At 35.1% G+C, this 15,727-nt stretch overlaps 1 protein-coding gene across 2 annotated transcripts in view; it reads right to left on the bottom strand.

Moving 5' to 3' along the window:
* Positions 1–15,727, bottom strand: part of LOC136024955 (attractin-like) — a 114,594-nt gene that overhangs the window by 87,721 nt on the left and 11,146 nt on the right. For both annotated transcript variants that reach the window (XM_065700550.1, XM_065700551.1), the window contains exon 2: positions 2,314–2,508. In XM_065700550.1, the coding sequence (XP_065556622.1) occupies positions 2,314–2,508 (195 nt within the window). The remainder of the gene's footprint in view (positions 1–2,313; positions 2,509–15,727) is intronic.

Below are 15,727 nucleotides of genomic sequence, written 5' to 3'. Positions count from 1 at the left end.
CAATGATTCCCATGCCGATCCTGTCACTGCCATGGCAGCATGTGGGATGTGATTTGTTTGAATGGAATGGGAAGCAGTATGCAATAACAGCCGACTATTACAGCCGCTATTTTGAGGTGGACAACCTAACCTCCACCACCACTTCTCATGTGGTTACAAAACTCAAAGGACACTTTGCTCGCCATGGAATACCAGCAATTCTCACTTCTGATAACGGGCCACAGTTCAGTTCCAGCGAATTCAGGCTATTCACAGAAAACTGGGGCATTGAACATCAAACGTCTAGCCCTTATCACCCCACAGCAAACGGGCTCGTCGAGAAATGCGTGCAAACCTGTAAGAGAATCTTGAACAAGTCCAAGATCAGTGGACAGGACCCATACATCAGTATCCTAGAATACCGGAACACGCCCGTAGACGGTATGGCAGCACCAGCCCAGCTGCTCATGAGCCGACAGCTGCGATCAGTCCTCCCTGTCACGCAGAAGCATCTAGAGAAGAACATCGTGTCCAAAGCAAGCTTTCAGAAACACAGAGAGAAATCAAGAGTGCGACAGAAGGAGTACTACGACAGGACCACTAAATCCCTACCCAAAATTCAGGTAGGGTCAAGAGTGAGGGTCCAAATGACACCCAGCAGTCCTTGGAAGAGAGGAACCATTGTCGAAGTGTGCCTGCAGCCGCGATTCTACACAATTGCTACTGACGACGGATCAACGCTCCGACGCAACAGGGTCAGACTCTCCCATAGGAATTCAGACGAAGCAATCCACTCAAAACAAGACTACCAAAATGTAGAAACCACCCAACCGTCCGAGTTGGTACCCAAAGTCAGCCCGGTTGAGCGTCCAGCCTCACCCAGCCTGGCAGCCCTCCCCGAACACAATGGAAATATTGTCAATGTCCCTACTAGCGCTGTAACACAGCAACAAACAAAAACCAGTCCCGGACAGAGGCGGAGTGACGCAAACAAGATTGGGTAGAACAATAATCAAACCACCCAGGTTAAACTTATAGAGACAATAGCACGCTCAGAAGAAGGAAGATGTAGCATCCTGCTGGGCACGCTTGCTTATTAGTTTAGTGTTGCTTTGTTATGTGCTTATATTGTTGTAGCATCCTGCTGAGAAGGCTTGCTTATCAGCTTAGTGTTGCTTTTGTTATGTGCTTATGTTGTTATATTTACAGGTGCTTGGGTCTTAATAAAGAGTTAAATCAATTTGAGACATAAGAACTCTACATTTATTATATATTTTATTTTTCAGTAAAGAACAAATGACATCCTGGTCAATTCTCCACTTGTCTATGTTAAGATGGCTACTGGCATGAAGACTTCTGTATTTATGTCATCAAATGGGTATTTACTGATCTGATATGTTTGTATGTAGCAGGACCAGGCGTTTTCCACCTCAATTGACAACTGAAATTCAGACGTCCTGTAAGAACTTGTTTAACTGTAAGCTCCCAGACCCACAGCAGTTTGAGCTTGATGAGTCACACCACTGCCTCCCACTCATCCCAAAAAAAGGATTGACAACACTAGAATTGGGATCTGATATAGGTCTATCTTAAAAAAGAACTATACAAATTAAATTTCTATGATCACAAAGTACAGACATAGCAATGCCAAAGAGCAAAAGACAAAAACTAAGGTTTCCATAACAAAGTATAAGTAATGTTTTGTAAAAGAGGCTTTTTTGTTAGAAACTACCCAATAAACTCAAGGAAATAAATGGTAAAGGTCTTTTAAAGCTTTACCGTATGCAAAATTAAAATTTTTGGTCTGATACATGTATTGTGGTGCTACCTATGGTACTATGATTGTTGGCTATAATATTATAGCACCAAAGTCTGAAACAAACATATATTCAGTCTAAGTATACAATTCAGCATTTTCCCTTAGTTTTTGTGATTTTTCCCATCCTGTTGACAACCCTGAACCAATGCTTCCATTATTCCAAAATTGTTTATCGTTCCTCAAAATTTCCCCCAAAGAAAATTGAGTTCACTGATATCTCCACAAAAATTAACGATTTATATTTTGTGCTAACATTTGTGCCTTTATAAATGTTAATTTCTCCTGGTATTTTTAAGAGCCTTGTTTTTCAGCATTGCAATTAGGAAAACCCCAAAAATTTCAAGGAGAGTGAAAGCCCAGTCCAGGACCTAAGTAATCCTTCACCTCTATATCATGATGTGGCATGTGCTTGTTAAGTTTTTGTTAATAATCAATATTAAATAACTCAGGATGATTCTATAGGCTGTGAATGACAAGCAAGCTCTTAATCTTTGCAAAAATAACTGTCGAATTACCTGATCACAGCGAGTAAATTGGAATGGACAGAATCACCATCATAAATATAAAGATGATCCCAGCTACATTCAGTTGCGAAGTCATCCACATAGAGTCTTGTTAGTAGTCCTTCTCCATCAATAAGCCATGTACACTTTGATTCCAGTGAATAGTTCCCTGGGCCATCAGTAAAGAATGATTCATTTCGAGATAATCTACAAGAATTAAAAAGGGTCATTGTTCTGTTAATCAACATTAATTTATTCAGTGGGCAAAGAAAAAGAAAGTATTTTTTCTTTTTTCAGAAAAGAAAAACAAATTTCTAACACTCATTGATAAGGGCTATACTAAAGCATTGATAGATTCAACGTCAATAAGGTTACAAAATCTTTAAGGTAATAAGAACAAAAAAGAGCTACCTAGGTTTGAACTACATAGACTATATAGCAAGTATGCCATTTTGACTAAATATTCTTCAGACAACAATATATGGAAAAGTTTTTTTGTGTAGCCATGAGAGTAGCCATTCATAAGTTTGGTCTGCAACTAGCGTGCAAGATGGAAGTTACCACACGGTAAGTTACAACTGGGTGACTTACCCAGTAATCGTAAGTTTTAGGTCAAACTTACTGAAGTTTCATAAGTGGTAAGTTTAAGCTTTTCCTTAACAAAAATGCTCTCAATTGAAACAGACCCATCCCTAAGAGAGCTGCCACTTCACTAAAATTAATCATACAAAATTATCATTCATCAGATTCAATGCATGAGTCACACCCCTTTGAGCAAATGCTGATATCGCTCTGCTGGGCTACCTCTTTTTCATTTCCTGCCTGATTAAAAAAGAAAAGAAAAAGGGATACGCGATGAGTCAGTCAGTCTGAATTAAAAAGACGTTCATAGCAGAGGTCAATCTAATTTGGTGAGTTTTTGACTTTTGACTCGAATTTTTTGACTGGCTATCTTTAACTAGAATAAACAATCAATGAATTATATATCCAGCTATAATACGGGTAGTAGGCCCTATTAATAAAAATGTTCCCATCCAATATCTTCTAATCTAGCATCGCGATGGTCATACAGCAGAAAATAGTGCCCGAACATAAATCTTTCCCGTCATCCCACTAGATTTCTAATTGTTTCTTGATGAAGCATCATTATAAGGAAGTTTCCACAAAATCAAATTGAATCTTTTCTTTGGAATCTTGGTTTTCAAATGGATACTTGTGTTGACTTTAGCCAATGTTTTGACTTTTTATCTTACTTTACGATCTTAGCCAAGGCTGCCCGAGTGTCTTTGATTTTACATCAGAAATTTATAACTACACTTTAGTTATTATAGAAGATTTGTGCGTACGTATGGCAAACAAACCTCTTCAGGATTTGGGAATGCCTTCACCTAACCGTATCGCTGCTGTTTCGACATGTGTAGAATTGGATCGTGAACAAAGTTACAGTACGAGTTATCTATTGTCGTATGTACAAAATAACATTTCCAAGTTAACGTCGGAACAAAAAGACATTTATGATACGATAATGCATTGTGTCGATAACAACGTTGGAGAAATTTTCTTTTTGGATGCGCCAGGAGGTACTGGTATAACGTTTGTGATAAAACTGATTCTGGCATCAATTCGATCAAAAAATGATATAGCGTTGGCAATTGCGCCGTCCGGAATAGCCGCAACATTGCTGCCTGGTGGAAGAACTGCTCATTCCGCTTTGAAATTGCCTCTGAATTTGCATTCTACAGAAACTCCCAAGTGCAATATTTCCAAATCATCTCGGATGGGTAAAGTATTGCAGCAATGCTAACTTATTATTTGGGATGAGTGCACAATGGCACACACAAAATCGCTCCAGGCTCTGGATCAATGCTTGAAAGATTTGAGAGGAAGTCAAAACCCTTTGGCAGCACATTAATATTGCTTGCGGGAGATTTCAGGCAAACATTCCCTATAATACCTAGATCAACTCCTGCAGACGAAATGAATGCTTGCCTGAAAAATTCTAATTTATGGGCACACGTAAAAATATTAAAATTAACTACAAATATGCGTGTCCCATTGCAAAACGATGACTCTGGTCAAACATTTTCAGATCAATTGCTGGCAATCGGAAACGGAAAGCTCCCAGTAGACTCAATTTCAGGACGTATGCAACTACCTGCTGATTTCTGTAATTTAGTGACGTCCAAAAATGAATTGATTGAAAAAGTATTTCCGAATATTCTAAAAAATTATAAAAATAATAAATGGCTAAGTGAAAGAGCGATTCTCGCACCCAAAAATATAGACGTCCACGAAATCAACAATATTGTTTTGACCAAGATTCGAGACCAGGCAGTATTTTACAAGTCAGTCGACACAGTTTTGGAACCAAATGAAGCGGTTGATTATCCATCTGAATTTTTAAATTCCATAGATCTTTCAGGGTTTCCACCACACGTGCTACAACTAAAAATAGGCGTACCAATAATACTTTTAAGAAATATCAACCCACCAAAGCTTTGCAATGGCACGCGACTTGCCGTAAAAAAAAACAATGGAAAACCTAATAGAGGCCACAATCTTGACAGGGCCTTTTGAGGGTGAGGCTGTTCTTATTCCTCGCATTCCCATGATTCCAACGGATCTGCCTTTTCAATTTAAAAGATTGCAATTCCCAATTCGATTAGCATTTGCAATCACCATTAACAAAGCTCAAGGTCAATCATTAGAAAAATGTGGTATAGATCCTAATACTGATTGTTTTTCCCATGGATAATTGTACGTTGCATGTTCGAGGGTCGGTAAACCTGACAATCTATTTATATGCAGCGACAATTGGACAGCGAAGAATGTTGTATATTCGCAAGTTTTATGCAGTTAATTTGTATTGTATCTATCTATCTATCTATCTATATAAAAACGAGTTGTGTGTATGCATGTTTGTTTGTTTGTAAAAAGAGCGTTTGCATATGACGTCATTATTAGTACATACGGCTTTGTATATGCACAGACAATGGGAAAGTCAAGAATGTTGTACATTCGCAATTTTTACGTAGTTTAACTCCTGCAGACGAAATGAATGCTTGCCTGACAAATTATAATTTATGGGCACACGTAAAAATATTAAAATTAACTACAAATATGCGTGTCCGATTGCAAAACGATGAATCTGGTCAAACATATTCAGATCAATTGTTGGCAATTGGAAACGGAAAGCTCCCAGTAGTGGGAAAGCCAAGAATGTTGTATATTCGCAATTTTTACGTAGTTTGAAACACATATATAAATCTATCTATATTCACAGGTGGGACACAGGGACAAAACTACAATGGCGCGTAACTAATATGGCGCGTAACGACTTACGCGCGCGGGGGGGCTTGGGGGGGGGCGAAGCGCCCCACCAACTAGGTGTTGGGGTGGCGCGAAGCGCCACCCCAACAGCTAGTATATATATATATATATATATATATATATATATATATATATATATATATATATATATATATATATATATATATATATATACTAGCTGTTGGGGTGGCGCTTCGCGCCACCCCAACACCTAGTTGGTGGGCAACATATAATGGTCCATGGGAAAACAATCCGTATTCAGATCTATACCTCATGATTCTAATGATTGCCCTTGAGCTTTGTTGATGGTGATTGCTAATCGACCATTCCTTGAGTCGCCATCATCATTTATATATCCCCCTGTGCACCCCGGCGTCCTTTTTGTAGTTATGTCCCTGTGTCCTGGTCGTCATTTATATTCCCTGTGTCCCGGTCGTCATTTGTGTCCCGGTGTTCCAGTCTGTGATTTCTCTTTGAGTGTCCCGGGCGTCATTTATATTCCTTGTGTCCCGGTGTCCCGGTCGTCATTTATATCCCCCTGTGCCCCCCGGCGTCCCCATTGTAGTTGTGTCCCTGTGTCCCGGTCGTCATTTATATTCCCTGTGTCCCGGTCGTCATTTGTATCCCGGTGTCCCGGTCTGTATATACATTCGTTTTTTAGTTTTGTTTTTCTCCTTTATTTTTTTCCTTTTTTCTTTTTTTTCTTTTTTAGTTTATTTAGATTTTTATATTTTTATATTTTTTAGTTTTTTATTAGTTTTTAGTTTTTTTGTAGTTTTTACCATTTTTTTAGTTTTTTTAGTTTTTTTTTTTACTTATGTCCTGGTCGTCATTTATACTCCCTGTGTCCTGGTCGTCATTTGTGTCTCGGTGCTTTGTTGATTGCTAATTTATATTATATTTATATTCTTTATATTTATTAATATTTTTTTAGTTTTCTTTTTCTCTTATTTTTCAGTTTTTTCCTTTTTTTTAGTTTTTTCTTTTTTAGTTTTTAGTTTTTTTTTGTTTTTTACCTTTTTTTAGTTTTTTTAGTTTTTTTAGTTTTTTTAGTTTTTTAGCTTTTTTAGTTTTTTTATTAGTTTTTAGTTTTTTTTTTAGTTTTTGCCTTTTTTTAGTTTTTTCAGTTTTTTTTAGTTTTTAGTTTTTTACCTTCTTTTAGTTTTTTTTAGTTTTTTAGCTTTTTTAGTTTTTTTTTCTTTTTAGTTTTTTTGTAGTTTTTACCTTTTTTAGTTTTTTTTTTCTTCTTTTGTATTAGTGTGAAATAATTCAGACGTCATATGCGGACAAACACGACGTCACTCGACAGACAGACAGACAGACATAACCCACAAACAACTTATTTTTATATATATTTATTCATATTTTTTTAGTTTTCTTTTTCTCTTTTATTTTTCAGTTTTTTCCTTTTTTTTAGTTTTTTTCTTTTTTAGTTTTTAGTTTTTTTTTAGTTTTTTACCTTTTTTTAGTTTTTTTTAGTTTTTTTAGTTTTTTAGCTTTTTTAGTTTTTTTTATTAGTTTTTATTTTTTTTGTAGTTTTTGCCTTTTTTTATTTTTTTCAGTTTTTTTTTAGTTATTAGATTTTTACCTTTTTTTAGTTTTTTTCAGTTTTTTAGCTTTTTTAGTTTTTTTTTCTTTTTAGTTTTTTTTGTAGTTTTTACCTTTTTTAGTTTTTTTCTTCTTTTGTATTAGTGTGAAATAATTTAGTGTGACGTCACCTGATCCACAGATCCACACACAGACAACTTATTTTTATATATATAGAAGATATATATATAGATAGATAGATAGATTTTTGAAGCTACCAGTTTTTTATTCTTTAAGAAATTCAATCTTTTAATACTGTTGTCTTTTCAAAGATATTTGATTATTCAAGCTAGCCGTAACGGACAGACAACTTATTTTTATATAGATAGATAGATAGATTTTTGAAGCTACCAGTTTTTTACTCTTTAAGAAATTCAATCTCTTTTAATACTGTGTCTTTTCAACGATATTTGATTATTCAAGCAAGCCATAACAGACAGACAACTTATTTTTATATATATAGATAGATAGATTTTTGAAGCTACCAGTTTTTTATTCTTTAAGAAATTCAATCTCTTTTAATACTGTTGTCTTTTCAAAGATATTTGATTTTTTCAAGCAAGCCGTAACGGACAGACAACTTATTTTTATATAGATAGATAGATAGATAGATTTTTGAAGCTACCAGTTTTTTACTCTTTAAGAAATTCAATCTCTTTTAATACTGTTGTCTTTTCAAAGATATTTGATTATTCAAGCAAGCCGTAACAGACAATTTATTTATATATATATAGATAGATAGATAGATAGATTTTTGAAGCTACCAGTTTTTTACTCTTTAAGCAATTCAATCTCTTTTAATACTGTTGTCTTTTCAAAGATATTTGATTATTCAAGCAAGCCGTAACATACAGACAACTTATTTTTATATATATAGATAGATAGATTTATGAAGCTACCAGTTTTTTACTCTTTAAGCAATTCAATCTCTTTTAATACTGTTGTCTTTTCAAAGATATTTGATTGTTCAAGCAAGCCGTAACAGACAGACAACTTATTTTTATATATATAGATAGATAGATAGATAGATAGATTTTTGAAGCTACCAATTTTTTATTCTTTAAGAAATTCAATCTCTTTTAATACTGTGGTCTTTTCAAAGATATTTGATTATTCAAGCAAACCGTAACGGACAGACAACTTATTTTTATATATATAGAAGATATATATATATATATATATATATATATATATAAATAAGTTGTCTGTGTGTGTTTGTCTGTCGAGTGATGTCATGTTTTTGTGTCGACTGACGTCATGTTTTCGACTGACGAAATTACAGACCGGGACATCGGGACACAAATGAAGACCGGGACACCGGCACATAGGGAATATAAATGACGACCGGGACACCCAAAGAGAAAGCGACCGGGACACCAGGAATGTTCGATTAGCAATCACCATCAACAAAGCACCGGGACACAAATGACGACCGGGACACAGGGAGTATAAATGACGACCAGGACATAAGTAAAAAAAAAACTAAAAAAACTAAAAAAAAGGTAAAAACTACAAAAAAAACTAAAAAGAAAAAAAACAACTAAAAACTAATAAAAAAACTAAAAAAGCTAAAAAACTAAAAAAACTAAAAAAGAAAAAAAGAAAAATAAAGGAGAAAAACAAAACTAAAAAAATAAAATAAAAAACAAACTATAAAGAAAAAGGAAAAAAACTAAATAAACTAAAAAAAAAAGTAAAAACCAAAAAAAAACTAAAAAGAAAAAAGGGGAAAAATACAAAAATTTATTTCATCATATACCATTTCAAAAACGAATGTATATACAGACCGGGACACCGGGATACAAATGACGACCGGGACACAGGGAATATAAATGACAACCGGGACACAGGGACACAACTACAACGGGGACACCGGGGGGCACAGGGGGATATATAAATGACGACGGGGACACAGGGAATGTTCGATTAGCAATCACCATCAACAAAGCTCAAGGACAATCATTAGAATCATGAGGTATAACTAAAAAAAACTAAAAAAAAAGGTAAAAAACTGAAAACTAAAATAAGACCAATTCAAAAACGAATGTATATACAGACCGAGACACCGGGACACAAATGACGACCGGGACACCGGGACACAAGGAATATAAATGACGCCCGGGACACTCAAAGAGAAATCATAGACTGGGACACCGGGACACAAATGACGACCGGGACACAGGGAATATAAATGACGACCGGGACACAGGGACACAACTACAACGGGGACGCCGGGGGGCACAGGGGGATATATAAATGACGACAAATACTTGTTGCCAAAGGCACCGATTGATATCTGTGAATATTATGATATACAGAAATCATCCATCCATAAGAAATTCGCTGCTGCAACAAAGAAGCACATGAAGGAGTCGCGTGAAAGAGGCATTGATGTAGAACCTGAAGATGTTGGCACTGATTCCAACAGTTCTCACGAAGGTGGCTCTAATCAAGTTCCAGTACTTTCAAACGCTTTGGCTGGAACATCATTGCTTCACAGTTCTTCTGGGTCGTCTGTTCTGACTCCCCTTGTTTGTTCAAGTTCACTCCCTATTTCTTATGTAAACCAAAGTGGAGAATCAACCACAACTTACATGTATCCAAAAAGTGACCATAGAACAACAGGAAGCCTGCAACAAAGCTTGTGCTTTTGCATTTTATGCATGCAATATACCATTTGCTATGGTCAAAATGAATATTTTGCAGAGGCGATAAGATATACAAATCCAACTATGAAGGATATTTTGGATCACAAAGTACAAATCAAGTACCTGGATGAATTCTTTGCTGAAAGCACACTTGACATTAAACTGGAAATTTAAAACTGCAAAACAGCCAAAACTCTTTGTTATGATGTATGGATAAATATTAGATGGGAACCCATTTTTAACTATATCCTTGTCATTAACAAAGCTCTCTTCCTTAAATCAGTAGAAACTGGCAACAAGCAGCACACTGCGCAGTTTGTAGCTGATGAATTTGCAATAGCAGTATTTCTTTAGGACTGTACCATTTTTACTAGTCTCAAAGTCCAAGGAAAGGCAAATCCACAAGTACATGCAAAATAGGAGGAGGATAATTGCATAAAATCCTGCCCTGGATGCAGCTACTCTACTTGATCTGCTTTTTGGTGCAAACTCACTGACACGGGACGAGTTTACAGATGCAGTAAGTCAAATCAATGACCTTGCTAAATTTCCCTACCAATTTTGGAAGGATGGTGATTCATTTAACAAAAGATCTGAAGCTGACTTTGTTGGGTTCTTAAACACATAACTATGCAGCTATATCTCCAAAAGGGGTCCATTTTCTAAATCATTGCACTTTGAGACTGCAAAAGCTGTTGAATTGGTAGCTTGTTGGTGGGCTGTTTTTTCCCCAAAGTTGGTACTTACAGGAGTAGTAGTAAAAATCTCTACAATTTATGTTACCATAGCCTCCTGCAACAAAGGTAGGTCAGTTATTAACTAGTACAGACCCACCATAGAAACCACATCGGCCATGAAACAGGAAACCAAATTCTAATGGTCCATCAGTCACTCAATAGCAAAAAAATGAGCATCGCCATGCAGCTTCAAAAATGCCAGGAAATCGACGTGAAAGGCTGGAAATAATGTTCACGCTGCCATCTTGTCTTAATATCAATAGTTCACTGCCACATGATAGTGGAGATGGTCTGGTGGAACATGATCTGCCAGACATAGTGTTTTGAAGCTGTTTGATAGTGTTTGGAGCTGTACCAGATGAGGATGAGGAGCAGCAGTTCTAGCTAATTGCTTATAAAGAATCATCTGAAGCTGAAAGTGCTATTTTTTATAATTTCTCCCCCCCCCCCCCCATTCAAACAAAGTAGGAAATAAACAAATAAATCCATGCAAGTTTCTGTTCAGCTGGGAAGTACCTCCTCAACCAGGAAGTAATATGCAGCTAGACAAGAAGTTCACTCTTACAAATGTCATCATATAGCATAACAATGATTTAAATCCTCAACCTGCTCCAAGCTGCAATTTAAGGTAATGATAATTTCTAAAAATATCCAAAATAATGATATAATGGATGAAAATAATAAATGTAAAAATAATAAATATAAATAATAAATATAAATGGTAATGATAATTTTGGAAAGCATATCTCCCTTGACTTTTTGAAGCACTTATAGTTCATAGTTTGGAGCCCCTTTAAGGATTCAAAATGGAATTTGCGATGGTAGTAGTTAGTAAATTTGGAAAGGGTGCTGAAAGATTTATTTAATGAAATATAATTACAACTAGACTCAATTTAAGGATGAACTCACACAGTCATGACCTATTAAGATGTTTGAAGGTCACATCTCTACTATTTCCCAGTTTCTAAAGCTGAGAAAATTATGTTGGATACATGTCTATGCCTGTTAGCTATAGACACAAGATATGTTGAAAAGATAATTCAAAATTGGATTTGTTTTAGTAGTAATTAGCATTTAGAATGCACTGAATGATAAATCTAAATTATATAAACTTAATTATGGGTGAATTTAGAGCATGAATTATGCCCCAGTAAGAAGTTTCAAGCTCAAATCTCTACACCTTCACATAGAAAACACATTTATGCCTGTTTTTACTTTGAAAAAAAAAAAAGGATTTGTTTTCCCTTGTTTTGGCTTAGGTCTACAATCCTTTGACGATAAGTTTTAAGACAATTCTAATTATTTGCTTAGTGTTTTAGGCTGAATGGACTTTTCTTTTTTTAGTATATCAAACACATCTTGATAAAATTCACAATAGGGAACTTTTTGCTATCTAGGAAAATAATTGAGATAGGTAAACAAAACTTACAAGAATGGATCAAGAGTCTCAATTACATCCTCAGAAGGACTTTAAAATATCTATCTCTTCCCTCTCCCCTTCCAAAAAGCATTGACCTTTGATGAGCTTGGATAAACTTTGTTGTAAAAAGTTCAATGTTTAAATATAGACCTAGAGCATTATTGAACCAAAAAGGTATTTTGAGCCTTATAACTTTCTTAAATTCTTAAATATGAAGTTATAAAAGATTTTGAAAACATATCTTAATTTCAGAAAAAAAATTCTATTGAGAAATAAAATCCTACTCAAAGCATTGCAATTGCATTTTTGAACTTTAGAGTCAGAGAGAAGTAGAATCAAAACAGGAACACTCTGTACAACGTCTTAGCACAAACCCATGATATTTTAAGTGTTGATGTGGCCTGTGCCAAGTATATTTCTGTGTGATACTCAAAGTGACTTGACTCCACTTAAAGACCAACATTTAACAGAGGATCACACATATATTGGCAGTTGATTAGCTCAAATGTCAACTAAACAACAACAACAAAGTAGAATCAAACCAAAAGCAGAAAAACATTTATTTAATAACCTGTTAATTTTCTGAGTCTTAGATACAGAGGTAAGAGGTAAAAGAAAAACCTTCCTCAGACATAGTTTAGGCTCCTCAAAAAACCTAACTCCTGGCTAAACTTAATTTCTATTGACCTTCAGAAAGCCTTTGACCTTGTTAACCACAATATTTTAATTGAGAAACTAGAGAGCGAGTTCAATATTGATCCCTTACTGGTAAAATTGGTTGCCTCATTTTTAACAAATAGATCACAGGTGGTTAAATACCAGAACCATTACTCATATCCTCTCCCTATCTACAATGGCATACCCCAAAGAACTCTCCTAGGCTCCCTCCTTTTTTCAGTCATGGTTAACAGCCTTGCGAAGGAAGTTCCTGACCGTTGGAAATTTGTTGATGACCTAACGATTGTTGAAAGTTGCTTCAGAAATTTAATAAGCGACCCTATGAGTATTCTCAATGAAATTGGAAGTGAGGCTTTGGACCTAGATATGACCATAAACCCCTCTAAGTCCATGATAATGCCGATTTGTTTCCTCAAATCCTCGCCCTTTTTTCTTAATCCTATCCCTCCTGAAATTTATGCATCCTCGGTTAAATTACTTGGAGTCACAATTTCTTCAAATTTAAAGTGGGATATCCACGTTAAAGATATCATCCATAAAGCTAATGCGTCTATCGCCTTCCTTAAGCTCCTAAACAAATATAGCGTCCCCCCTTCTCACTCCTTAAGGTTGAACACGTCTTTCGTCTGTCCGCATCTTGAATATGCTTGTCCAGTTTGCACCCTGGTATCTCCCGTGAAGAATCAGACAAAATTGAGTCAATCCAAAAAAGAGCCTTGCAAATAATTTTCAAAGAAGGCAAGGTGCCTTACTCTCTGCTCCTAAAAAAAGCTAGTTTGGAAACCCTTGAGCGAAGGAGGTCGTCGTTCTGCCTCCGTTTTTCAAAAAATGCAATAACGAACCCTCGGACGGTAAGTATTTTCCCCAAACGTCACTCACCATCCAGATTACGACAGCCTCGAGCTGTTTCTGAGCCTATCCCGGTTTTGTCCCCCATTCGCTGCATTACTTCCAGATATGAATAAACCTTTGTCCCCTTCATCACAGAAAAAATAAATTTAATAGCCAACTAGTTTCTCCTCCCCCCTTTTTTTTTCTTTGTCATGTGAGGTGCTTTAGGTCGTTACACTAATTTGCTTGCCCTCCGCTGTTTTGGTTTAGTTTCCCTTTTAATTAATATGTGTTTTTTGTGTGTTTTATGCTTTGTTCTTTTTTTTTGTGAGTTTTTGGACTTTTTTTTAGTGTCCCTTTTAATTTGTAGATATATATGTTTATTTTTTGTTCTTTTCTGTATTATTAGACTTTTTGTGTCCCCTTCCCTTTTTATATATATACATAAAAGACTTGTATATTTTTTTTTTTTTTTTACTCACAATTTGATTATCCATTATTATTAGTGTTTTTTGCTTTGTTTGTTTTATTAGTCGACTCCGAAGTCCAAATTCGGCCCTTTGAGGGCTTGTGATAGTGTTTTTTTTTAAATAAATATCTTATCTTATCTCTTGAACGTTTCCTTCTCCTAACTTGCCTGATTTTCACAATGATAAAAAAAAACCTTTATCTAGAATTTAACCCTTATTTGGGGTGTAGATCTATAACCAGAAGTATCAGTTTTCAACAAAAAATTGTCCCCAAATTTGTCAATGATCAATATGTTTTGAACAGAACGAGGGTATATACATATATATATATATATATATATATATATATATATATATATATATATATATATATATATATATATATATATATATATATATATATATAAACCATTCTTTGGACGTGCTTTGGGTTGCCAATACATCCCTAAAAGTTTCATTCTAAATTAATGACATTACAAGATAGCAAAATGCCTGTCCCATAGAATTTTGCAAAATATCAGATTTATCTTGGCTGTGTTATAAGCTCTTGCTCTTTTCCTTAATAAAATTCTAGATGAGAGACTTCTTACATCTTGAAAAGTAGTCAAGTTACTAGCTCTTGAATTATTATTGTATTCTAGGTCTAGAAAACTTGTCTGAAACAAAGAATGTTTGGTAAATTTTCAGTTTTCTTGATTAGTTCACTAACTAACCTACAAAATGAGCGTTCCAGTTAATGTCCCTTTAAGTGCTGTTTCTAAATATACTAACTGCTACCCTTAAATATACTAATTGCGACCATTCCTACTGTGTCCCAGCTTTCTTAATGGGACCCAATATATCTGTAGGGAAGAGGCACCCACTTTCTGCCACCTGGTGTACATCTCAGAATGCTGTGTGATGCACAGTTTTGCCACACTTTGCATGGTTTCCACCTCACTTGGCAGACTTCCCCCATGCTAGGCCAGCTGTTTATAAGAAATACACACTATTAGCCTAGGGTAATATCTCTAGTGCTCTGACATGGCTACTAATCTTGGACACATATATAAATTAAAATGTACCTATCATAAGTATGAATAGTAGGTTCTGAATCTTGGATATGATATAGACAGTCTTAGATAGTTATAAACAGCAAGGGTCGAAACTGGGTTAGCTATGAAAGGCTAGGATATTTTTTTTTTTTTTTTTACTTTTGAACTTAGCATAAACATTTGCACTACCATAGATTTTTTGCCCCCTTTCCTTGGATTTTGAAAACTACCTATTTTTTCTGTATTTTCATGACTAAAATTCCTTTTTCAATACATTTAGCTAAAAAAAAAAAAAAACAACTGTTGATAGCTTTGTGGAGTTAAGGCTTCTCTGAAGGAAAAATGTTAATGAAATATAAGTAGTACCATTAGATTCCTTTTTTTTTCTTGTGGTAACTTCTTAGGAGGGCATAAAGAGAGGCTTTGAATAGATTGTGATACAGGAAGAGCAGGAATAGTTATGTTGGCCCCTTGTGGCTTGGTGCTGTAGTGAGTTGTAAGTAGTAATATTTAAAATTGTGGATAGCAATGGAAAGAAATATGGTGATCTTCCATAGCAATGGAACAGTTTTTATACCTTTATTATTTCTTTTTAGTTTTATATATCCTAGGGATATATATATATAGCACCATCAAGTAAGGGGGGGTGTACTGTCAGAAAAGCAGCCACAAATGAAAAGTCATTACCACA

This window comes from Artemia franciscana, chromosome 3, assembly GCF_032884065.1.
Source record: "Artemia franciscana chromosome 3, ASM3288406v1, whole genome shotgun sequence".
Taxonomy (NCBI): domain Eukaryota; kingdom Metazoa; phylum Arthropoda; class Branchiopoda; order Anostraca; family Artemiidae; genus Artemia; species Artemia franciscana.
Note: the sequence above shows the minus strand (reverse complement) of the source record. Positions and strands in the feature narration are given on the sequence as shown.